The sequence below is a fragment of the Diachasmimorpha longicaudata genome, chromosome 5, assembly GCF_034640455.1.
Source record: "Diachasmimorpha longicaudata isolate KC_UGA_2023 chromosome 5, iyDiaLong2, whole genome shotgun sequence".
Classification (NCBI taxonomy): domain Eukaryota; kingdom Metazoa; phylum Arthropoda; class Insecta; order Hymenoptera; family Braconidae; genus Diachasmimorpha; species Diachasmimorpha longicaudata.
Genome location: NC_087229.1, coordinates 4,884,627 through 4,910,816, shown reverse-complemented (window position 1 = coordinate 4,910,816; position 26,190 = coordinate 4,884,627). Strand labels below are relative to the sequence as shown.

General features: G+C 37.8%; 3 protein-coding genes and 1 long non-coding RNA gene across 9 annotated transcripts in view; 1 reads left to right on the top strand and 3 right to left on the bottom strand.

The window, feature by feature from the left end:
* Nucleotides 1–203: 203 nt before the first annotated feature.
* On the bottom strand, nt 204–1,860 carry LOC135162350 (leucine-rich repeat-containing protein 15-like). Its single transcript, XM_064120710.1, has one exon. It carries the CDS (start codon nt 1,858–1,860, stop codon nt 550–552), a length of 1,311 nt encoding a protein of 436 aa, XP_063976780.1. The 3' UTR covers nt 204–549.
* A 172-nt stretch (nt 1,861–2,032) lies between these two features.
* Nucleotides 2,033–3,986, top strand: LOC135162356 (uncharacterized). The gene is made up of 3 exons (XR_010298950.1): nt 2,033–2,131; nt 2,214–3,737; nt 3,868–3,986. It is a non-coding gene; the product is annotated as an uncharacterized LOC135162356 (long non-coding RNA).
* On the bottom strand, nt 3,058–5,902 carry LOC135162352 (N-acetylneuraminate lyase-like). The gene is made up of 8 exons (XM_064120712.1): nt 5,757–5,902; nt 5,086–5,144; nt 4,936–5,009; nt 4,397–4,542; nt 4,118–4,286; nt 3,894–4,039; nt 3,481–3,652; nt 3,058–3,265 (listed from the first exon to the last, which is right to left on the bottom strand). Exons 1-8 carry the CDS (start codon nt 5,760–5,762, stop codon nt 3,114–3,116), a joined length of 924 nt encoding a protein of 307 aa, XP_063976782.1. The 5' UTR covers nt 5,763–5,902; the 3' UTR covers nt 3,058–3,113.
* A 138-nt stretch (nt 5,903–6,040) lies between these two features.
* Nucleotides 6,041–26,190, bottom strand: part of LOC135162343 (1-phosphatidylinositol 4,5-bisphosphate phosphodiesterase epsilon-1-like) — a 73,865-nt gene continuing 53,715 nt past the window's right edge. For 2 of the 6 annotated variants that reach the window (XM_064120690.1, XM_064120691.1), the window contains exons 4-14: nt 24,642–24,837; nt 20,762–21,238; nt 17,971–18,428; nt 16,836–17,121; nt 16,140–16,345; nt 15,585–15,895; nt 14,787–15,013; nt 14,471–14,698; nt 13,449–13,673; nt 13,067–13,370; nt 6,041–12,737 (exon numbers count right to left, since the gene is read on the bottom strand). In XM_064120690.1, coding sequence (XP_063976760.1) covers nt 10,561–12,737; nt 13,067–13,370; nt 13,449–13,673; nt 14,471–14,698; nt 14,787–15,013; nt 15,585–15,895; nt 16,140–16,345; nt 16,836–17,121; nt 17,971–18,428; nt 20,762–21,238; nt 24,642–24,837 — 5,095 coding nt within the window. In that variant the 3' untranslated portion in view covers nt 6,041–10,560. The remainder of the gene's footprint in view (nt 12,738–13,066; nt 13,371–13,448; nt 13,674–14,470; nt 14,699–14,786; nt 15,014–15,584; nt 15,896–16,139; nt 16,346–16,835; nt 17,122–17,970; nt 18,429–20,761; nt 21,239–24,641; nt 24,838–26,190) is intronic. The other 4 variants (XR_010298943.1, XM_064120689.1, XM_064120688.1 and 1 more) reach the window with 4 other exon arrangements.

Below are 26,190 nucleotides of genomic sequence, written 5' to 3'. Positions count from 1 at the left end.
TTGATGACCCAATCTAACTGTCCATCAGCTGTCCTCTTACATCATTCATTATGATAAAAATGATAATCCGGTTCTTGGACTATTGTAAGGAAAACATTTATCATATTTTTCTGGGAACATAACAACAGGGAAATAATAGTTTGTAATTTCCATTCGTAGTGTGAGCCGATCCTCAGTCTGTTTACTCATTAAAAACACCTATGTTTGTCGTATATTTTTATTTAAACTAACAAATTCAGTGAGATAACAATTGCGTTACTAGCAGTTTGTGGCTTACATTTATTACACTTCCATGCGCTGGTGAATCGCTCGATGCCTATTCGATGGTCAATCGATCGAGCAATAGCTGGCTGATCGTTAATCGATGACGACGTGATGATTAATCAATTAAAGGTCAAGGTAATCACCAGTCAATGGCCGTTAGCTACTCAATTGCTGGTCAATCTCCAGTCGTTCAATTGAGGAGAGATCGATCAGTACTTGATTAACACTTGACTGGCTGCACCACTTCATCCTGCTATCGAGTGATCCGTCAGGGTGGACACAGATTCACTCATCGCTAGTAAGTATCACTGATTCAGGTAGCCCCCAGGTGGTTTTATTAGCAGTCGCTAAAAGCCTCGCCGGCAGAACAAGCTGCTTCATCGTCGATTTTTTGAACGCATCTGGAGCGATTTCAGTGAGATCATTTTTAGCCAAAATCAAGATCTCAGTTTGCATTCCAGCAAAATCTTCAGGACCAATGCTGGTCAATGTATTGTTCTCCAGATCAACCCAAGATGCGTTCAATCCATTGAAGGCTTGTGGTTTTATGACTGAAATATTGCAATGGGACAGATTCAATAGGTCAACAGACAGATTTTCGAAGGTCCCAGTCTCGATGACTTGCAGAGTTGGAATTGAAGATATCACCAAGCTGAAAACTTTCATTCCGGAGAAGGCACCTGGTTCTATCGTTGTGATTGAATTTTCTCCTAAATTGAGGAGCGCCAGCGAACTGAGATTCTGGAAAACATTCTTCGGAATGTTAGTAATGTTGTTGCGGAGCAAACGAAGCTGACGTAGGGATTGGGCACCAGAAAATATCTCGGGCTCCAGAGTTAGGTTACTATGCAACAGCGCGAAGTCGTTGAGACTCGGGAAAGTTCGGAATACGTCGGATAGCGTGACGCCGTCCTCGAAGGAACCCATCATGTTCAAGTTGGGTAAGTTGTTGAATGTGTTGAAAACACCGGGGTTTAAGTTGAAAGAATTGGAGTTTATCTTCAGTTCTTGTAATTTTTCGAGCCCGTTGAAACAACCCGACTCGAGGGTCATCCCATTTTCACCGGACAAGTCTAGATACTTCAATTTATTGAGGGCAATGAATGCATTCTCAGGACAGACTTCTATGCGATTGTTGTCTAGAATCAACTTTTCCAAATTCGGCAGAGACGATAGAATATCAGTCGGTATCTTCGTGAATGCACAGCCTTCACACTTGAACTCGTTGATACGGGCAAGATCAGACCAAGGATTACCAGTGTAAGTTATATTTGCGTATTGAATATGGAGATGAAATATGTAATCGATTCCGGCGAATGATCCTGGCGAAATGGACAGCATTAGCGGCGGTTCTTGCTCGACGAACACGAACTGCAGCTCCCAGGTATTCAGGTTCTTGAAGGCATTGGGACCGACGGTTGTATTGCTATAGCAATCCAAGATCACGTAATCGTAATTTTCGGGATGGATTACGCGGGTGATTACTTCGGAATTTCGGCAAATTTCCAAATGGCGCTGGTCGCGTTGACAGATTTCTTCGTCGGCAAACACTGAGAGGGCGATAATAACGAGGAAACTTACGATTACGGTCTTCATTGCTCCGAAGTCTATTATTGTTGATTAAACTGGAGTTGAATTGTTGAAGAACCTTCCTATTTATGCGATTATCTATGATGTCTTGCCGTTATCAACGGGGCCGAGGGAAGCTATCTTCAAGAATGACCTTGGGTTATCTGAGGTCTTTCCGACGATTGATCATCGCTTTTGGATCGATGATTTTTACTGGAGTTCAGTTGGAATATTTTGTCACTTGTTCGGGGTGAATGTGGAAGAACTCTATCACGAGGTCCGATAAAAGTTACGGAAGGTTCAGTAAAAAATGCCGAAGGGCTGTGTAATATTTACGGAGCGTTTCGCAGTTTTTACTGAACCTTCCATTTTTTTATCAGATCTTTATTCTTCCTTGCGAACTAAGGACCTTCGGTGTAATTTTTACGGAATATTACTCACCGTGTGGTAGATAGTGAGGACTTTTGAAGGCGGTATTGTATTCAGAAATGATGATGAAGACTTTGATCAACTTTTCTTGTCCTTCTCTGGCTTTTAAACCATCGGCCCTCGTTCCAACGACGACAATAGGTTGAATATTCTCCGGAAAAACCTTCGCACTTGAGGAAATACAGGAGTTCATTTCTACTTCAGTCACAGGATAAAATCTAAATCCGCTAGGCGATAATGGAGCATCGGTTGTCGGTCAACTTTTGAGTAACTGCGGGTTCTATTATCCCACGGGCTTAGTGATAACAAGCCATGGAAGGTTGGGTGATTATGCTGTGAAAGCATGAATGCCGGGTGAAAAAATGAAGAGGAAAATGGTGAGATGAAACTTTTTGAAGAGGAAATCCCGCTGTAAAGATATTTTTAATTCGTTAGCAGTAGTGATTCGTTGTTAAAGCTTTGGGTTTCCTAAAATTTCTCACGATTATTTTAAGATAAATTACATGGTAAGTAATTTTGGATAAAAATTAGACCTTCAAAGGACGAAACATCGGACGAAGGCTTGTTTTATCGCTAAAAATAGACTCCGAAGTCTTATCCGATAGAATTTGACTTAAAAAGAGCTTTCAATGTCATTTAGTCCGACGTTTCACCTTCTGGAGGTCTAATATTTTCTATAATTTCCCACGAAGCTGTTTACACCTGCTTATTTTCTAAAATCCAAATGATGGATTAAAAAAATTTCTACTTTTAAAAATTACTATTTTTTTGTTCTTGGAAATGAATTAAAAAAAATTTTAATATTGTGGTACGCAACAGCTTATTTGTAAAAAGCTGTTGCACTTGTTTAATTAGGTCTGGATGGAATAACCAAGAGCTTGTAATTCTTTCTTCATTATGTCGACTGCTTCCTGGGTGAGTTCCTGAATTGGGGAACGAACTGGACCGGGATTGATTGGCGTCAGAAGAGTCATTGCTGTTTTCATGGTGACGACCCAATTACCTGAGAAAGTACAAACGAAGGAATGAGAGAATTTAATTCCCTAATGAATTATACCTTCGTTGTAATGCTCGCGGGGAGAAAATGTTCAATAAATATTACATTGAAGTTCTGTAGTTCCCACGTGAAAACAAAGGTCCTATAAAATTCAGGGAAACCCGGATAAAAATTACGAAACGCTTCGTAAATAATTTGGCATAATTTTTAGAAGAAATTACCATGTTTCATTATCGCAGTGACTGCTTTATTCAATTTTTCTTGAGCTTCTCTGGCTTTCAACCCATCACCGGCCATCCCAGCAGCCAAAATTTGTAACGCTTTCTCAGGGAATATGTTGACGCTCGTTGGAATGAAAGAATCGAGCCCCACAGCACATCCAGCTGACATTATCTATTCATACAAATTTAAATGTTTTGATTCAATTTTTTTCGTCAGACAGTTCATCGATTTCCCTCACCGGATAAATTCATTGAAGGTAAATAAACTTTTCTTCTTTCAATTAAAAAATTAGTAGCGAATTGGAACAAAGTCAAACGAAAATTAAAATCATTGTGAAACTCTAAATAAATAATTAGATCTTTCAATTCTCATTTCTTTGTTTGAAGTAGTTGCAATTGGTTCGATTCTTCACCTGATCACTTCCCAAGAAGACAACAAATCTTCCTCCATCAGCGTGTAAAGCCTGAGTTGCCTCGGCAAGATTAGTGCTTGTAAATTTAATACCAACAAATGAAGGGATTCGATTGCCAACAGACTCCAGAAATTTCCCCATGTCGACTGTCAAAAGAAAAAAACATTTAATAGTTCGAAGACGTTGACGAGCTACGAGAAACACTTGACCAATATTTCACTCACTGTCTACATTTGAAAACATAGGTATATGGTAATAGAGCAGGGGAATGGTGGGTGCAGCCTCGCCCACAATTTGCAGGTAATTAATTAACTGCTCCGCATTAGTCGGTTTGAAGTACAACTCCGGTAAACAGAGTATCGCATTTGCTTTGATTTGCTCTGCATGTTTGGCCTAGGTGCAGTGGAATGTTATTCCTGACAATTATTTGATTTTTCATTTCCTGAATTAGTTTTCATCCGGCTTCCTCAAATATTTGATTCTATTTTCACTTCATTACGTACGAGTCTAATGACGTCAGGGAGGGGAGCACCGCCCACTTGAATCATAAGATGTTGCTTTGTCATTTTCACAGCATTCGCCCAGGCTTCAGCCACATGTTCGCGCTCCGGGGCTGACATTGACATACCCTCTCCACTGGTGCCATTTACTTGAAATAATTAATTCATCGTGAATTTGTATAGTCTATATATTCATTAATATGACCATTCTATCTTGTCAGAATAATTTAATTTCAACTTTTGGGGCCTTTGATAGTCTCAGCTGTTGAATTTTATAGAAAAATGGAGTGAAATCAATTGAATTCTATTAAAATTATCCAACTTTCTAATTCTATATAAAAATTGGCAGTCAATCTCCTCCCATTTTCTAATTAAAACGACTGAATATAAATATTGCGTCAATTTCTGCAGAAATAGACCAAACTTTCACTTCAATTTTTACCATTAAAAAATCAAGTTAATGATAAATAAATCATAGGGACGCGATAATATATTCCAATAATTCCTATAGCATTCTCATAATTATGAAATAAATACCTCACCTAAAACTCCTCTGATACCTCTCTCAGCCAGGAACTTCGCATACTCTGGTATCACCGATAAATTTAAAGCCAATCTGCGCAGTGAGTTTACGTAATTATCGAATTAATTACTTTCCACAAAAGTTAATAATGATACGATATTGCTTTTACCCATTGGTGAACGGCGTCAATACCGGCACAACAAAGCCTCTGAAGGTGTACGACAAGTTCTATAATTTTAATTAATTTCCATTACGGTAACTTCATTGGGTAATTGACTTTCAACTGAGTGGATGGATAAGTTGAAAGACTAACAAGCGATTAGAAAATGAGGACATTGAGCTATAAATTACCACCCTCCCCCCTCTCGCGTTCGTAAGTCATCGCAATTACATGGCGAGAAATGTTCTGTAAAAATCGCGAAACTCACATTTCGTCCGCTTATGACTCAATAAAATGGGAAAAATTCAGAACAATTGAGTAAAAGGCAAAGAAAAAAGAATTCAAATATTGAATTCTGGTGAAAATTACTGTATGCTGGGGAAAAATTCCATAATTTTATGTGAACGTACGTGACAATTCCAACAAATTAATTTCGTCCCAGAATTACAGGAAAGATATGCAATGTTTATTTAATATTTATCGACACGTTCGAAGTTCAGGGAAAAATTCAGGTGTTTTCCGATAAAATTTCTAATATCAGCACTTGAATTTTCCGCTGATCAACTCTTTCTCCTTGTTCTGCTGCTCCAGTCCGAAAATATTTCTAAGAAATTCGTCCCACAAAGTAATTTCCATGAAGCATTAGATAATCACTAAATTGATTTTTTAAAATACTATACCTGCATTGTCAGAACAAATGCATTAATTCGAAAAACTTGTAGAACACTGAGATATTTTGCGACTCCGGGAGGTTGTTATAATTCCATTGGCAGACAAACACTGATAAGAAACTCGTCGGCTGTCTAACGTCATTTATCGGACACTGAATTTATCCTGATAAATATTATCATCAGCTACAACCAGACACCCAGAAGATCGCGAATTGAATTCATTTTTTTTTTTCATCAAATTTTTCGTGAATTAGGGTACGAGACTGAGGACAATAATAAATTGAACTCATAAATTATAAAAATGCTCTTTATGTTTATTTACATATAGATCCTTCAACAATGTCAATATTACCATAATAATTAATAATAATTTATATATATATTTATATTATAATATATGTAGTCTAAATGGCCGCATGCTTTGGGTCACGTGTTCCTCAAAAAAGAACAGAGAACTACGTAATTTAAATAACGCCAAAAAATTTCTATCCTATTCATAATAAGTGATGTTTTTTTTTTCTTCATCATCAATTAAATCTTGACCTACACAATTCAACTGCGATTATTTGACGTATCTACGAAGGATATTTTCATTCTTCATTGTTTATTTAATTAATTTTTTAAATCCTCAGTATTATCCCCTTAACTTACTTTATGTAATCAAATCACATGAAATGGCGAGCCAAAAAATTCACACTTCAAGGTCGGAGATACTTTGCCTCAATTTTCATAAAAAATTCAGTTTACTAAACCTATTAATCAATTCATTAATGTTTCATTTTTACCACAATTCGATTCGATCGTATGAATAAAACATGAAGAACCGACGTCTCGAGAGTTTAAACTAATTACGATTAAGACAGAAAATAATTAATAATGGAGTGGATAATAAATAACAATGAACAGATTAAAAAATAAATGGGGAAATTGTGTGACTAGAGTTTTAAAATCAGTTGTCAAAAATCATTAAATAATGCCAATGCAAATTAATGTGAATAACAGTGAATCTTCGTTGCTTTATGTGTCAGGGAGAATTATGCAATAACAATAGTCAGCTGTATTTTTCTCTCCTTTGATGCTAAACGTGAAACAAAATTCCAAACGAACTGTGACATTTTATGTACAGATGAAAGAATGCGCGTGAAAATACAGAAGTAGAGTAAAACGTCAGAGATACCTGGCAACATAAAATTCAATGGACGAGTACAAATGCTTTTTTTCTTTTTTTTTTTTTCATAAAGTACTAGCGTTAGCGTACAAAGCAGTTGTCAACAGTGGACAGAGACCTATACCACACGATGCAAAGTGGTATTTTCACCCGAATAACTATCGTCGACAATGTCAAATCCTAATTTTTAATGCCTTTAATTAATTAAAATAAACGTCTGGTTGATTAAAAAATTCTCGACGTTTTAAAATTTTATAAAATTTTGACAGTTCTTCGGTCTTTGCGAGGGCTCTCGCCAACGACGCGAAAAACTTTTTGGCTTTTGTCGATTTAACTGATGTACAAAACAACTGAAATAATGTCCATCTATTTTTTTATATTTTTCATGATTTTTTCTTTGTTCTTGGATATTATTTATTCTCGGGGGATCGTATACGGATCCACCGGATATGTACACGGGGATATTACACATAATTTTTTTTAAAATTTTTCTCTCCGATGGGGTAATACTCGAGTCAATGATGCTGATTGATAATTTATCATTATTTATTTTTTTCATCAGCGCGTATATTCCAATGGAAACTTAATACTGCTCGTGGTAACCTCAAGAAGTCGGTTAATCTCATGATAATGGTCCCAAAATGTTAAAAAGTAGTTAAGTGTAATTTCATATTTCGCAGCGTTAGAAGCATTATTTTTTTCACTATGTATTACAATCTTGTTCTTTTTTTCTATAATAATTTTTTTTTATTGATTTTACCATAGGTCTCTTTACATTGTAACGTCACTAGAAATTCAAAACGACTAGCCGATAAGAATATATTTCGGTAATGAGGTGAAATTATTACAGCCGAGTATTGAATATTTTAATTATGTATTCAGCACGTGAATAAACCTTAAGGGAGGGGGGGGGGATAATTCGTATAAATGAACTGTCCGTTGTAGTTAACTCGAAATCTTGTCAATCCAATAAAATGTATTTTTTCGTACTGACCCTCACTTTCCTCGTTTGGGAATTGGCACTGGCTCTTCCTCAAACTAGAAAAAGTGAAAATGACTACAGACAAATATTATTCATGGCTAATGCCCTAGGGATTTTTACTCGCATGGCATGTCGGTCCTGCCCTTCGGCTGGAATGACAACACCACGGGACTAAAAATCCTTATGGCACTCGTCCTGAAATGCACTATTCCCACACCGTTGGATGAACCCACCGGTTCTATCGATGCAAGCGAGGATTTATTTTTCCTGGCAATAGTTGCTGAATTTAGATTAATAGTACACCCCATCTCTCGTGTAATTTCTACAAACCTTGTACGACCCCGCGTATAATCACCGCATTTGTTTATTTTCACCTTACTATTTAATAACTATTATCGAATGGTTCACTTGGATGACTATGATATCACAGGTCAACTGAGTCTCTCGATAACAATTAATGAATATTTAGTTGTTCTAATTTGCTGAACCTTGTTAACCTCAACCGAATTCTTCTGTCAGTGTACTCATCAACGTGAAAATTTCATAATTACAAAATCATTAATCGACTGAAATAACTTCACCAGCACCGATACGATCGATGCGTTGCCTCGATGCGGGGATTATTATAGGAATTATTTTGTCATTAGAAATGCACCCTTCAAATGCAATAGTTTTACAGTGAATAGAAAAAATCACGAGATACGGTGATAAGTTTACCTCCTTCAATTTAAAAATCACTTTCCCCATTATCTTCATGAGTTATGACCGAAAAAAATTGACAATTGATAAGTTTTTTTTTCATTTTCGGAGTGTGATGATACATCGAATTATCAGTAATTCTAGTGCGATATTAGATAGATATGAATCTGATGAATACTTTAGCCATGATATTAACATTTTTCATATTTATATTTACCTTGTTATCAATTTTAATGAAAAACAATTTTTTTTTGGTCTCTTGAAGTGATATTGTTCTTTAATTTAATTTCATTGAAATAAAAACGAACGACTGTGAAAATATTTATTCACGTGTGAGACGTACGCCGTATCTGGATTCATTCGTTATTAATTAATGCAGTTGACACTAGGGTAATTAATTCAGTTGAAAATTCGCTTCTGTCGATTGCGAATAAAAAAAAATTAAACCAGAACGATTCATGGATAAATCAAAACTAATGGAGTGAATGACAATCACAAATAGCGGAAATTGACTGGGAAAAATGAATGAGACGCGAAGAGATATTTCATGTGGAATATGTGTTTATCATTGACTTCGGGAAAATTGATGGCGGCGAGATTGATTGACTAACTCAATCATTTCAATCGATCAACAGATAATGAACCAAAAAAAACGATAATTCATCTGATGAACCCGTATTGGTGTGATTAGACTATTGCATTTGTTAATTATATAAATTTTCATCTACTATTATAATTCTATAGTCTCTGTATTGTTATTAGTTTCATTAAAAATTAATGGATAGTATTAAAATTGTGTAATCTGTGAAGTTTATCCTCGACAAAGGTGAAGCCATTAAAGCTATAATCATTAAAATTATGATTAATTTCTAATTCATAATGCTCTACATCTGAAGTTTAATGGATGTGGAATCTCATGGTTATTTATCATAATAAAAATAATTCTGTTAAACACGCACTGACCAAACAGCTCAGGCACACACGAGTGTTTCTACAAAAAACAAGTTTAGGCATTTTTAAAAAATTCATTTAACAATTCTTATTGAACACTGAATAAATCCTATTACATTCTATAATCATTATAAACTTGTAACTGTCTATTGTTATTTGGCCAACTTTGCCAGGAAAACTTCGTCGCCAGTGTCGATGTACGTTTATCATTTTTCTTTTACATCATGTGATAAATACCACATTATCGGTAGCGTTGATTCGGCCGATCATCACATTTAATTTGGTTCATTGAATGATGATTCGATTATTCAATTATTACGTGGGCTATCACTCATCAAAAGAGACAATGAAAAATCTTTCTTTGATTCATCCCACCCTCGTCTTCCAGTCTTCGTCTAAATATAAATAACTCATAGAATTTTACTAAAAAAATTTCACTAATGATAGACCTGTCATTGGACTGTCGGTGTAACTTCCTTCGATATCAGTTTTCCTCCAGCAAATTCAACCGTCCTCAGTTGTTACTGAAATTTATTCGGAGTACAGTCAATCGAGCGACGTCACTCATTTTACTATCGAATTTATCGATAATGTCTATGCGATTAAAATCAGGGGTAATTCCAGGGGATATCACGCGGCAATAGTTGGTTACTGATTGTCCAATAATTGAAATTTTGGCAATACAACGGTTGAATTAATCTCCAATTGGCAACAATTGTTCATTGATCATTATACGAAACGAATAAAATGAAAGTATTCGTTCTTTTCGTTTATTTAGAAACATGAAAAATTAGTGGGTTCGAAAGAGTTTATCATAAGACATTCTCACAGTCAATAAATTTCTTTTTTCTTTTAAAGTAAGACGTCTTCAGATGAATTTTCCAAACCCAGCCGACTCTAATTGAAATGTAAAAAAATCATAATTCCACAGCAGTAATTAAAGGTTTAAACATTTAATCACCATTTCTCCGAGGGGCAAACAACGATGTAAGCGTCGTCGCCCGTGACTGCCACTAAGATTTCCAGGCTCTCAACTTCCTCAATGACACTTTCTTAAGATGCAATGCAGCATTGAGGATGTCCGATTCCCTGGACTCTTCGCCGTCCGAGTGTACCTCACGTCTGCGACCCATTAAAAGACGCTGGCGTAGGCCCCTCGAGGTCGGATCGGAGAGAGCCTCGGCTACCGGTACTTTCTCCTTACTGGAGCCAGGCAGTGACACCGATCTACCAACTGAAAAGCCCTTACTTAATCTATCAAGAGTAGCAGGTAGCAGGTGTTTCCGTGGAATCGCCTGCTCCCGTTCTCTCAATATAAATCGACCCAGTGTTTTCCAATATGCCTGTGTACTATACACATTTTCATCGTCACGTAGTACCCGCAACTGACGATTACCACTACCAACGGCGCCTGCGCCGCCCCATTCCAATTCCTCAACAAGTGCAAATTTGCCAGGATCCTCCATTCTTCTTGCTTTAACTAATGCCTGGGCAAGAACATCCTGAGCTGAACTACTAACTGGTACACGTAGAATGGCATACGGTATTTCAGGCGATACATTGTAAATGCAAACGAGAAAGGTATCAGCCTCGTCCCAAATCATTGACTGATCTTCACCACTTTCATTCAACTGTGCATGGCCAGCTGTACTCCTTATTGAAGCCAACCAAGCCCTACTGCTGGGATCATTGCCAACGCGTTTCAGTAAAAACCTCCCCTGTCCCTTCCACAGTGCTTGTGCCTGCAATGGATGTTCAGCTGGATCCAAGACCCGTTGGGTTGGCAATTCCTCTTTATCCTTCTTCTCCCAGCCTCGTGATACTTCCTCAACAAGAATGTACTCGTCCACATGCTCCGCAGATATTCCCGCCTTCTGAAGTGCCTGTAGCATAACTTCCTGCGTTGAACTCTCCTGTGTGACCTTGAGAATGGTGTAGGGCTCGTCTGGAATAACATCGTAAACCATCAAGAAGAACATTCGGCGCTTCAGAGTCACACCACCCAATCCTGGATCGACATTGATAAGTTTCTCTGGTGTCTTGCCAGATGGACGTTTGGATTCTTTATTGTGATCTCTGCAGCACGTGTTGTAGTCCAAACTCTCCTCCTCCACTCTCGAGTAAATGAACAATGTTGATAGTGCTAGGGACTTATTTTTACATGAACGTAGACGTACGTGACGATAGCCGGGCTTGAGGCAGTTAAGTGGAAGTACTCTCTGGGCAATGAGATGATGTGAATTAGCTTCGACAATGCCAAATCTAAGAAAGGCAAGATCTCTGAACATCACTTGGAAGCAAAATTTTTCATTCCAGATTGGATTGAGGGAATTATTTTGGACAATTTTAGTTTTATGCTTTGCACAGTCAATGGGAATACCGACGAGTTCAATTTCAACGTATGTGCTGGCAAGTAGATTTGCCGGTGATATATATTGGCCCGAAACAACTGATAGGGTCAGATGAACTGAGTGAAGGCCGTCAAATTCTTTGTCCCAGGGATTAAATCTTCTGTACATCATGTGACTCTTTTCCCACATCACAGAGGGCTTTCGAACGTAACCACATTGGCCATTTTGCTCGTACATAGCCGCATTCAGATGCAGCGCTGCATCATCCGTTTGGTAGTTCAGCGCCACCATCTGGATGCCGAAGGCCCAAAATATGACGGGATTGAAGTTTGATGAGTCTATTCGCATACCAGCTGGATATGTTCTTATCAATTGTGTTTCAGCGTGTGCTACAACACCAAGTGGCTGTTTACGGCAAATTTTTTTAGCTGCACTCTCATTCAATGATGAACACTGGAAGCACGCTGGCATGCCACGATTTGGTCGGAATAACGTGTCGATATTACTGCCACCGCTGGCAACAGACGCGGATGTCGACAGGGATTGTGGTGAGCCAGTGGAGGATGCTATTCCACCAGTACCAATCCCAGCGATACTGTGTCTCTGCACGGTGCTTGTGTGGCTTTGGTGGCGTGCTTTTGGAATGGGTAGTGTTCCTGGGGTTGTGTTGAGGCCGCGGAATTTAATGGCTTGGAGGTAGATTACTAGGTCAGAGAGCTCTTTAGCTATTTGACTACTTTGTTTTTGGGATTTGTCGTCAACAGTTGGATCAGATTTCAAACGTACGTGTGGCATTTGACTACCACCTAGGTATCTCTCGTAACTGGAGATTGAGTTATCTGAAATTATAATTTCATTTCATTGTTCATTTTTCTCGTTCTCTTGTTACACGAGCCTGAAAGGTTTACTATTTTAGTCTTACGATTATCGGGATGTATTGACTTTGAACATGTTCATTACCGTGTACGCGCTTTTTTGAAGAGATAATTTTTTATTCTGCTGAGATACGAAACTAAAATCGTATTTCTTAATGAGAAAAATATGAAACAATTATTATTGAAAAGAATTTCTCTCTGTGTAATGATAAACGCTGTCTTTCAGTTAGCTCTCCGTTAGTTTTTCTTTGCACACCACTCGTTTAATTCGACAATTGAGTGAAAAAAATTACCATCAACATTGTCATCCTCATCATCCTCCTCCTCATCATCCTCATCCTCGCTGAAATATTCAACAACGGATGCACTACTAACGTCAGTTCTCATTTGCTTCATGGATGATGCACGATCTGACATCAACATTTTACCCCTGTGACATATCGACGGATGTACAAGGGGTGCTGTAGGATCCACCACGAGTTTTTTATTTTTTATCAGAATTCTGTGGCGAAGTTGTGAGGGCGATGGCAGCTGAGGGTCTTCACAAAAGTCGGTGTCGTATAGAAACTTCGTTACCAATTTATCACCGAATACAGACTGAAAAAAAAAACATTGACACGTAATGTGAATCATATTTTCCACGAATAATCGTTTGAAAAGTGAATGAGAGATTACTTGAAATATCTGGGCCATGCGGGCTTGTTGTGCTTGGGAGCAGTGATTTTCAATGGAGAGAATTACTGGATATGGAGAACTGACGAATGCACTGCGATCGATTGCCTCTACCACTGATCTGAATGGAATTTTAGTTGTGAATGTGTGACCGTGGTATATCAGGGGTGAACCATCATCGCCGTCCCAACAATCCAATTCGACACAGCGACATCCAGTGAGGAGAACCTGGGTAAAAAATAAATGATAATTCCGTAGCAATAAAAAGCTCAACTCTCCTCGTCGATATACGAAAATAGATTTAATAAATCCTTCTTCTTCTCTGCATTAATTGGATTTGATGAATGACGCAAAAAGGTGGTGAGGAAGTCAGTACTTGTCCCATCAACAACCCCTAAATATTGTATATACTTTCCATCCCTTAGAATTGGCTCAAGAAATTCAATTCTTCTAATGAACCTCCGCAATTTATTGAAACATGCGTTCGATATTGCTTGACCAACCGAATAAGAGTTATGTTTACTTAGTTCTCTCTTTGAACCCCTTTTTTGGGGATAAACTTGGTCAAACCGTTTCTGTAGCAAATGCAAGTATTGAAGAGTCTATTAAGACGAAAAAATCAACATCGAAGAAAATCCACTTAAACAAAATTCAGGCAAAAATACTTGGTTTATTTTTCAGTGAATCTGCATTTTTTACCAGTATTTCTTTATATCCTGCACTAGACCCCAGACTATGACTCAATAAAGATTATTAATTCTGAGGCATAAATTATTTTATATAATTTATTCACTTGCTTCTGTCGATAAGAGGAGAAATGCAGCTGGAGATATGAAAGAATGACGTTCTACTGCGCTTAGTTAATTAATAAAATGTGAAAGTAAATACAGTGAGCATCAAAGTTACCCCACTGAGAGAGTTAAATAAGAGTTAAATAACCTCATCCAACAGTTAAATGTCCTGAGGATGTACCACTAGTACATAGAACGAGTGGAAATACCCGTAAAGCATGAAGACTAATTTACCTGAGAGTAAAGCTGAACTGAGGATTCTCCTTTGAGCTGATGTCCAGTGAGATAAGTGTTATGAGAGCTTGCAATGTAATACTGGGACAATGGCTGTTGCATCTCGGTGTCAGAAGGTATTGCGTATTCATTTGGAAATGCGTAGTTGTCTTTGTCCATCATGTAACGTGCAAAGCCCTCAAAAGACAAGCACCACTGCACCCTCAGTGCTGGATCGGGTTCGTGTCTCTGATATTATATTTATTATCAATGTGATTAAATTTTCTTGGAGTTTGATGATTAATTAGTCAATGAACTAGGTCAAATAAGTGATTACCTTGATGAGAGCTTTAATCTCGTCTTCAGTTAATTTTTCCTGCTGTCGTGATTCAAGGAATTTTGTAAATGTTGCGAGAGTTATCACTTGCGACTTTGATGTATCAACTCCTGAACAGTTGTTGACGATACTTGCTGCTGCAATGGCATCAAATATTTGTTTTTTGTGGAGGTTGCCACTTGTTTTGTACTCGTGAGAATCTATGGAATTATTTCGGGTGAGTAAACCTGTGAATTTTAAAAGGGGAAAGGGTGAGTTAGTAAGAGAGTGGGTATTTTATTTTGTTATGAGGATTTTATCATCATTTGCATGAGATTAGATGAATAGAAAGCTCTTGATTTGTGAAAAAAGTTGGGCAAATTTTTTCGATGTGAAATATCTGATGGCGTTTTTGGTCAGGGAAAAAAACTTAATATGTGGCGACAGAAGGAATTCAGGAGACGTCTGTCATTTCCATTTCTCTAGCCAAGATTCACAGCTTATGAAGACTAAGGTGTTGCCTTTACTCAGAAGAAGCTCTTTTTTTCATGTTCAAATTTTTCGAAATTGGCAAAATTGATTTGTTTAATGGAAATGAAAGTTTTTTGAGCTTTACAGAATTGTTCAAACATTAAAGATTGCCCAGAAATGTAACATTTCTATTCTTGCTGCGCAGTTTTATAACTTTTATAAGTTTTCCTTAAATTTATGATGGGAAACGTCTTCCGGCGAATTCGTCCGATACGGCTCCGTTCGAAGATGTTTTTATGGAGAAAAAATAAAAATAAAATAGAAGAATGGATAGTGTGAAATACAAACCAATTCGTTGTGGTGTAGCATCACTGGTTTGCCTCAGCACAGACGGTCTCATATTGAAGTCACGGAGTGAGCCATCACTCTGGCTCCGGCATGTGATTGCAAGCTGTCCGAAGAGATCACGTAGGTCCTTACGTGCGCGAAGGCTGAATGACCGAAAGAGAGCCACGAATTCAACGAAATTCAACTGGGTCTCGTACATGATTGAAGTAGCTCGGGCTTTCACCTGCCACGGTGTCTCACCCGTTGCCGAGGTTACGCTTGAGCCATTTCTATCCTTATCCCGAGTTACACACAGTAAACTGAAAATGTTTCTTGAATAAATTATTGCGATGAGAATAACTGTCTGCAGTGCTTTTGTTGATTGAGCTTTAGGGGTATTAATAAATGGATTTCGGAGATTCAATTGTATTAATATATTATAAAGTTATTTGCAAGGACTTGACGTTCAATTGCGATCAACTTTTACTCATTTGATTGAAATTCTCCAGGTTATGAGGAACGTGGCAGTGGGGCTTTTGTGGTTTGAGGGCTATTCCATGGCTATTGGAAAATTACCTTTGTAAACTGGAGTACGGCAAGCTTGATGAGACAATCCGCTCACCAGTGCCTGGTGGACTGCGCGGTGGTACTCTATCACGACTTGATCTGGGTGAGGCTGGCATTATTCTCGTTAAAGACTCACGACTACCTGTTAAGTGACGCAGTGGTGCTGCTGTTAACCCACTCTCGGATGATGAATCGTATTGCTTGAAACTCAGTTCCTAAAATTCATTCAAAGCTCTCAACATTTTTTCATTTTTACGGACAAGTTGGAGAGATTCGCGAGGAATTGGATGTAATTTTTTCATTGTGAGATAATTTTGAGTGGAGACAATTTTCAAGTGAACTGGAGAATGGGGCGTTGGGAAAAACGTGACAATAAGGCGACATGAAGAATTTAAACGACGCCTGTCGTCCTCACTTCTCTAGTGACGACGCAGGGTTTATAAATATTGAGACGTTGTCTTTAGTTAAACGCCTCTTCTCCTTTGCGTGAGGAAATTTTGAAAAAATATATTTTTTTATGCGAATTTTAGTGAAAATCATGAGATTTTATCTGGCCACCTTATCAACACATATTGGATCCAAAAAATTGCAAATTGCTTTTACTAATATATGGAACGAAGGGATTCAAGTCAATGACTGCTCCGTCGAAGTTTTTAAATGTTCACAAGTCGACATTCACTACTGAAAAAAAAATGTAAAAAAAACCTTCGTAAGCGCATGGATATTCCCAATGGATTTAGTTTTTTTTCCAGCCTTCGGATTACGTCGTCGTAGTGTTGTACTTGTTGGCGAAAGTGTACCAATACTCTCAGTCATAGACCAGTCACGTCCACCAAACACCCTAATGGCATCGGCTGTAGTAGGCTCAAGACAACCCTCCTCAAAATAAAGTTGAAGATACTTCTCTTTCAGCCATCTTGATCTTCTGTCTGTCAACTGATTCTGACGTTTGAGGCCACGCAGTATCCAGCAGAGTCCCATGTACCATATTCTGCATGAAGAGCAATAAATATTGATGGGCCATAAAAAAGCATTCCTTGTAATTGGGTTATATTATCGATTTCCCCAGAATAGTTTGGACGTAAAGTGAGATTTATGAGTATCGTATAGAATTTTTAATATTTTACGATGGTTTTTCTTTTCTGAATATTTTTAGAGCCTCGAGAAAATTTGTGATAATAAATCTTAAGCCACAGGATTTTTTTGTTTTATGGGTTTTCCACGGACATTTCGCCTAGTAAAGCTTTAATAAATACCTGTGACTGAGTTATACTTTTCAACAACACAGCCCGGTGTTTCGAACAATCAAACACGATTTTTGGATGAAGTAAAACGGTTCAAACAAATTGAGATGTAATGATTCTAACGAAATGGTACCATATTATATTAATCGGCAAATAATTCGAGAGGAAGCCATTCTCATGATATTGGCATTGGATTGTTAGTAATAATTTAATTTCTTGTAAATGTATCTAGTAACAAAAATACTTTGATTTTCAATTTTCAAAGTCAGTTGTCAGAAAAAAGTCAAAATTTTAATACTTTTGTGTAAATATATGATTCGATGTATCAAAAAATATGGCAACAAATCTCAGCCTTGAAGAATCGCAACTGGAATAATTTTCAAAATAGTAGTGAATACGATATTGATAATTCTACTGTCTGTCCTACATTATTAACGCCTCGGCAATTAGCTGAAATTAGCGCCGAAATTATTTTTACCTCTTTAATATCTTAAAATGCAACAAGAAAAAAAATCAAAATTTCAGACTAATTCAGATGAATGAAATAATTTAAATAAAATTAGTAGATATGTCGTTGCATTATTTATTACACTCACTTGCTCAGTGTGGGTGGTCCAAGGAGAAAAATAAGCCGATTGTCCGAAAGATTGGAGCCATACATCAGACCAATACACGAGTCTGATCCTGGAAGGCCATATCTCTTGCAGATGCCACGCAGTTCAATCTCCCTATCTTTGTCACAACAGCCGATTGTAACTTCTTTAACTGAACTCAGATCGAGATAGCCTTCCTCCAAACTGACTGAGGCACAGTCAGCCTGTGGTGATGTGTAACGTGTCACAAGTCCCGAGGGTACATTCTCCTCAGGGTTAACTGTCAGTGTAAATTCATTTGATATTGAACCAAAGCCCGCTGTTTTTAGGGGGCTCCAGGCTGGTTTCTCCCAGACAAATGTACCACAGGCACGATCAACACGAGCATAAACCAGAGATGTACGGGAACCACCTGCTCCCTCGCAGTCCCAGTGCACCAGGGTTGTACCGTGATGAAGTACCTGGCGAAAGAAAAAAAAAGAATCACACTTTTTACCACGATTTCTTCTTCTTGGAGAAATTGTTTTCTATGATGCTGCACATTGTGGAAAAAAATATTTTGCGAAGTATATTTACTCATCACTAGGCCAAAAAAAATTTATTTAGAATAAGTGCTTTTGTTATATTTTTTTTGCTACTCAATAAAAAAATTTCTTTGAAGAGTATATCTTCACGCCAGCCACTTCCAGGTGAGCGAAATGGAGCTCAAGGCGTGAGAATTATGTGGAAGTGGAACATTGTTATTCAAGGACGATTTCAGGACGAGTGCCGATAGAAAAAACTAATGGGTATGAAGAGCTCAAATGGATCATTGCGATTAATCCTGAAAAAATATTTCGCATATGAAGTCAGTGTAATAGAATTCTCAGTGTTATCTCTGTATTATGTAGGGAGATAAGCTCCCTACAACAGAAATAACATTCATTTAGTTAATATGCGCGTGATAATATTGACTTTATCCGGTGAAACATCTCTCTGCCTTGATTAAATGTTGTCTTTCAGAAGAATATTCATAACTTTCACGTTGGCACGATGAATAACTATAAGAAGATGAAATCTCCGCAAACAGATTCTTTCACTCGAACAGAATACTATACTAGGGGTTCCCTCACATTTCGTCTCAAAGTACTTACTCATCTTTTCAATTACTCCCCAGTCACTTACCAATTCGCGTACAGCGTGAAATATCCGCTTATCAATTGCAAAAGTGACTAAGACAATTTACGTGACGATGTCGCTATTTTGTACAACAAATTTTGGCAAAAAATAGGAACCGTATCGACAACATTCCGCAACAGTTCCATTAAATTCTCCTCCCCTGGAGGTCGCTCCGGGATTAGGTAAAGGGCTTGTTACGTAATTTTATTGAATATTTCTCTGTGCGCCAACGATACCCACTTTTTACTGAATATTTCTCTCCTCACGGGAATATCCATGATAAATTAGGGCATGATAGGGGATAGGGGTGACGGGAGACAGGAAAATCCGTGCACAGACCTCCCCCAACGACTGAACGGCGCAAAAGAATTTTCTCCCAGTCTCGCAATTAAATTTCTATGAGACTATGATATTCAGATAAATGATAGTCGATTATCCGAGCTGTTAAGGTGATTGAGTGGCAGTGAAATACCCCGGGAAAATTCAGCCACGCCGAATGAATGTACCCAGGGGTGCTGGACACGATCTAGTGTGTGCGAGTGAGACAAATAAACTTGGTGAATTTATCGTTGAAATAGTGGCGGAAGTAACACGGTCAACATCTGGCCGTCACGCGATTCACACACAGCCGATGTTTGTCGTTTTGATATCACGATAGTGTATTTTTATCGACTTGTACAGTGGAAAAACTATTCTACTCAATGCTCCTTTCACCGTTTCCGAGATCGATAGAGGTAAATGGAAGAAACTTTGATGAATCGAATTTTCTTTTCAGATAATATCGATCCCATTTCAAGCTGACTCGGTGACACTAAATCTGCCCCCAGTGTCATTGACGAGTCTGTAACCTTCAACTCCACCCACTCTGTATTACCCTTGATCTGGGGAAAATAATGGGGTGAGTCAGCCGATTGCTGTGGATTATAGACGTTAACGAATGCTGAATCGTTTGGGATAGAGACTGTGAGTTTTTGGGGATGTTTTTTAATGGGCAATTATTATTGTTTTATTGCTGACGAGGGACATTCATTTTGATTGATAAATTATTGGGGTTTCTAAGGGATATTTATGGAGAATAGGTTTAAGGAGAAGTAAGGGCAACAAACTGCTGTCGATGATGATTTTTCATGAAAAAATATAAGTTGCTGATAAAAAATGTAACTTTGTCAATTATATTGGTTTTGGCAGTTAAGTGACCGGAAATCCCATTTGAAAAGTCACCCTAAATTATCGTCAGACAAATAGTCGATTGGCAGAATTATGTATTTTGTATTTTACTTGTGATAAATTACGTTGAAAATAAAAAAATTTAATTGGGGGAAAACTCGACTGATGTTCTACCCCAAAAATTTAATTCTACTCCGGGTTTCTATTCGACGATCTTCAGAAGACAATCTTTTTCAAATACACTCGAAAGATCATTCTTTGACTGAAGACCTTGAAAGAATATGATCTCTCGAAGAAAATCAATTCCTTCGAATTGCTCTTCTGCAGATCTTTTTGGGGGAGCAAAAGTCTTTTCGAAATAATCTTGGGAAGACTTCCACTGAGTAAAATCCAGCCCTGTTATCACTTCACCCCCTCCACCTCCTGTTATCACTTCACACCAGTAATTATTATTGATAGATAAACTCACTTGTAAAAGATGAAGATCCATTCCATTGTTGGGTGCTGCAACTGGAAACAATGCAACACCGTGATCGGCGGCTAGGGGTTGAACCGGCTTATACGAGTCAAGATCAAGATGGTAGTCATTCTCATCACACTCCTCAGTCATGTAATTCTGCTCAAGTATAGCTGTTGTATGTACACTCAGTGTACGGTGCAGTGAGCCTGTCGTTGCATCTCTTCCACGTGCGTGACGATGCTGATGGAATAGGGCAACCTTGTCAAGTACAGCATTGGTGTCATGTGGACACTCAAAAATTACACCTTTACTGGTACCGCCACCGCCGCTGCTTGTACCCCCTGTTGAGCTCCATCCGGAGGGTGCATCGGCATTACTCTCAACAGCGGTTCTCGCACCTGGCGAGGGCGAAGGCACGTGTTCGAGGGGTGGGCCCTCCTTACTGCTAGTTCGCTGAGTCTCTCTGTCTTTGCTCTCTGCCGGTTGCTGAACAAATTTTTCATCCATTTTATAATTATTATTTATTAAGTGGACTTGGCAGCGAAATGAAAAGTGTACAGTTCACGTGAACTCTCCATTACTGAAGAGATTTCAATTGACAAATTGATATTATTCATTACTCTGGTACTCTATATCATTTAATGAATGACCGAATGATGAAAATCAAGACCGATAAAATAAATATCAAAATGAATTGACAATATAAGCTAATATTATTGGGGAAAAATATTTCGAATTAGGATCAAATCAAGTCGTATTTCCCTTTAAACTGCTGTCAATTCAATTTCGTAACCCATCACACAAATTCACGATAATGGAGACCAATTCAGATGATTGCATTCCCTCTTCACTCAACGGAAATAATTAAAACAAACTTGTAAGGAGAAGAGGAGATTCCTGAATCAAATAAGAAATTGCAGCTGCTCTCTCAACTTCAGAAACTAATTCTTTTCATTCTCATTCCCTTGACTCCAAATAAACAGTGAAAACATTCTTGCCTCCTGTACCATCAGAAATTTATCTTTCTCTCGCAGTAATGCATTTATTATTCACAGTTAGCTCGCTATTTCTCTGCTAATGCCACGTTATTTCCATAAAACTGCAACTCTTCACAAAACTCATACTTACCACGTACAGTAATATTTTTTATATTTATCTCTAGTTCGAAAGAAGCAGTGAGAGGAGAAATTGCTCTGAATAATTTAATAATTACGGGAATGGTTCGATACTGAATACGGTAGGGGACGCAATTTTTCAGATAACGGCGTACAGTATTGAACCATTGTTTCATTCAATAAAGCCAATTACAATACAATGTTGTAGGAATGCAGCGTGTGGATATGAAATACTGATAGAATCCAACAAAGGGAGAGCTAATTAGCTAAAAGCATCGATAGCAGCCGTGTCGGTTTACAAGTAATTCAATTCCATGTCAGTTATAACAGTTAATTCAATATTTTTTTCTGTTGAATTTTCCCAATGAACAAACTAAATAAAAATCATTGCCATTCAATATAACTGTAGTAACAATATTTTTTCATTCTACAATAACGTCAAGGGCAAATGAGGCTAAGGGCCTAGTCCCCTGAAGTGGATTACACCCGAAAACTCCATCCCCTGGTTCCGGAAACACAAACGTGGTGTAATTCGCAATTATTTTCTGAAATTTATTGATGAATTCTCAATAATTTGCGTGAAAGTTACGTATTATAAACCCCGCATCGAGAAATCTTCAGAAGAATCGACAAAGGATCTTCGGAAGATCTTTCTGGTGACTTAAAAAGATTCTTTGGAAGATCTTAGGAAGACGATTTATGTTTGTGGCTGTGTTCGGAAGACCACGTTTTAAGAATATTTTTAAAAATATTTTTTAAAATAAATTTGGAACATATATCTTCAGAAAAAAATATCGTAATCCCCAAATCCCCTCACGAAGGTGTACAGTTTGCCCCACTCGCCCTTACGCAAACACCAGAGGAATAAAAACTTTCAAATTTTTAATAAATTATTGAAAATCTAGATATCGATTCAGTCGCATGCCCCATGCAAGGCAAAATCGTCTCCAATAACTTAGTGAATACGTCAAAGTACATAATAAATCGTTCATTGAAAATTCAACAAAGAGAGTAATATCACAATAGCCTTGATAACGTAAGCCTCTCCTCTGTATGCGTTGAGCAATAATTACATTATTATGGCGCCATAATATGTCGAGCACCGATGGTACTCCAGTTATAACAATGGATGTGATTGAACAGAGGCAAGTGGTATGAGGATAAGGGGGCCGATGAAAATACCCAACGACCCATGATGCAGTTTCACAGTACATTGGATCGATGCATCCCTCATTAATTGCTATTGAATTATCATTTTTTTTTAAATTTGCGAGTGACCAGGGTAGATATGCGCTAATAGTAGCTGTTGATTTGGGACGAAGAGAGCAAGTAGTTTCCGCCGGCCTACAACTGTCTTTGCTGCTGGAGGCCGATAGAAACCCCTGACCTCAATGTCCGCATTGTTGCCATCTCACCAATAGGACTCGTCTATTTTCACGATGATGAGGATGAGATATTGACGGCTTTCTTCATTGTACTGTGGTAATTTTTAGCTTTACCGTTAACGAATATTGTCGGAATGTTCCGCGGAAAAATTCGGCAGTTTATATTGTTCCACAGGGAGAGAAAAATATCGTTTTGCCAATCAATTATTGTCCTGCCAGGTATTTAAAGGGGATTTTTTAATGGAAATTGCAGACATTTGATTGTCCAAAACAAATATTATTGGAAAATCTATATTTTTCTGTCAGTGTAGTATTTCATTGAAATTTCAGAATATTTTGGTATTGAAAATTTAGATTTTCGTGGGATAATGAAACAGAACTGAAAATTTATAGTTATCTTTCCTTGGAAACGACAAGATGACTAGATAACTCTGGACGGAGAGAAATTCTCAACTAAAATTACGCGAAAGTCCCGTAAAAGTTCTCGAGTAAAAACAAAGGTCCGATAAAAAATACGAAGGGTCCCATAAAAGTTACGTAATGCGTTCTTTGTCAATAGCATTTTCAATGATGAATAATTTTTTAAGGCTTTTGGGTTGAAATTAACAATTAAAAGGAGTACAAAGACGATTAACGGTTTCGCCGGCTAGGGGTTAAAGTAAAGGAATAACGAGCCATAAAAGACCATCGTACGTAAAGGTTATTCAGACAGGGAAAAAGGACAAGTACATAACCCTATGATAATTCTCAGATGGTGGAAAATTCATCGGAATTCCTTGGAATTATGTGGCTCTATCGAGTCAAGTCCCTTTGGAGAAAAATCCAAAGATCATAATTTTGAGTGGATGCGATAAATTTCAGTTAATGGCAATTCTTGGTACACTGACGATAATCCATAATCTCGTATCCGTCTATGTACAATTTTGAGAAATAAAAGAAAAGCATAAGCGCCAGTTCTGAAACGGCTTTGATACTTTTTGCAGTTGTATTATCACAGTCTCATTTCACATTGTCACAGTTTCCCTGGGCTCTCATCGTCCCTCATTCCATTTCGTATTTTTTTCTTCCACCTCTGTTATACTTCTTATATTCTTGAGTTACTTTTTTTCCCCTGTGGCTTTTCCAGACTCGTTGTAGCGAGGAATCCATGGATTTTTATGGTCTCCAAAAACTTTCTACCTGGAAACTCGCCAAATCACTTGGGTAACGTCCGAAGACGTCCAAAGATTGCAATCCAATACGATTGTGATTTTTTATTTTACTTTACATGACATTTTTTCCTACTTCATTTTGATTTTTGACTGCTCAGAAGGTGGAAAATCACTGGGGCGTGTTTTAGGGGATGAACGGGGATGGGATGATGATACTGAGGGGTGTGAAGATATTTACCTTGGCAACTGAGGCAATGACCTCGCGTAACTCGCGGAGAAAGGCCCCGAAGAATGGCACAACCGGGCACTCCGGCATTGCCAGGGCACGAGACAACGCTCGTTCATATTCGGAAGACAGAAGGGCCGATGAGAGATACTCCAGTACTGGGAGTGGTTCATTTATGCTCTGCCAGAACGGCTTCAATTTATTCGATCTGTAAATACAGTTAATTATTATTTTTTAAACCACTTCAATGAAGAGTTAAAAATGATTATTTCTATAGGAGGGATGAGACAAAATAGAGTGGTAAGGGTAAAATATAAATAGGAATAATAATAATAATGGTGATATAGAAAGAATTAATATTACAGGGGGAATTAAGTCTAGTGACAACAGTTCGCTCTGTAACTTTCGGTCAATATCTTGTAATTTAAGGGAGATACGAGAATTTTGATAAGAATGTTATTTCTGCAGTATTTCAAGGACTACAAAAGAAGTTATCATGAAAATTACGCTATGTTCATTCGATTTCATGATATTGGTCAGATAATGCTGGCACAAATCGCATTCCATTCCACACTCCCCTGTCGACGAATAATTTTTAACGTCAAATTTCATGAAAAAAAATGGTCTGAGCTTTGCCCTCCCTTCATTTTTTGTAATGTTCAAGGTCTTGCCCTCTATCCAATCAATCCACCGCATATTTATTTATAACAATTACATCGAATTTAGCGTTCAATACGGTTATTCATTGTTCACTGGAATTTTCAATGAATTCTAGTTGAAAAATAAACAAGTATATTTCATCTAGTACATTTTATTATATAATCAAAAAGAAATCTTTCACGGTCATGTACTTGGGTAAATAATTTGCTGCCTAACAATGTTTCACCTATTTTTCAACAGTAATTTTTTAGTTTTCCTCTGGAGATGGTAAATGCGGTCATCTCGCCTTATTTTCTCAAATTATTTCACCCTGTACTGTATTCGAAGTACCTAGAGAGGAAATTGAACCAGCTTCCAGCTGGTAGAAATGTTCTTTTCTCCCTAGATGCGTGGCACGTTTGGATGAGACACGAAACGAGGGCTGCCTTTCAAATGCATTCCCTACTGGAGTGTGTTATGCCATGAGACACGTGCCAACACAAACGGATACTCTATATGCGGACAGACTCGGTGAAATAAAGTTGTTTCCATTCCTCTCTAGTGTTGTTATCCAGTTTTTCAAGTTGTGTATACGATAGACAGACTCTAATTCCATTGTGGTCAGTCTCACTCATGTGTCAGTGAATATTTCAGGCCCGTTAAAGGCACTCTCGGGAAATTTTTCGCGAATCTCTGTATTCGATTTTTCTTTCGGCTTTTTTATTCGATTAAACGTCTGCTGAACGAAAATAAAATCAGAACTTCCTTGAAAAACGAATTCTTTATGGGAGGAGGGGGAGGGAGGAATGGTATTCCAAAAAAATTGCTGAGGTGGGTGGTAAATGGTATTTATTGTTTCGTTTCTCGATTATGAAGATTTACTGCAGTTATGTAATTTAGTCAAATAAATTTTACCAACGTT

Coding starts and splice junctions, on each gene's coding strand:
- LOC135162350 (XM_064120710.1), bottom strand. CDS start 1,860: ATGAAGACCGTAATCGTAAGTTTCCTCGTTATTATCGCCCTCTCAGTG.
- LOC135162352 (XM_064120712.1), bottom strand. Junction 4,287..4,396: donor TCCCTGACGTCATTAGACTC/GTACGTAATGAA, acceptor CACTGCACCTAG/GCCAAACATGCAGAGCAAAT. Junction 3,266..3,480: donor CACTGCGATAATGAAACATG/GTAATTTCTTCT, acceptor GTACTTTCTCAG/GTAATTGGGTCGTCACCATG.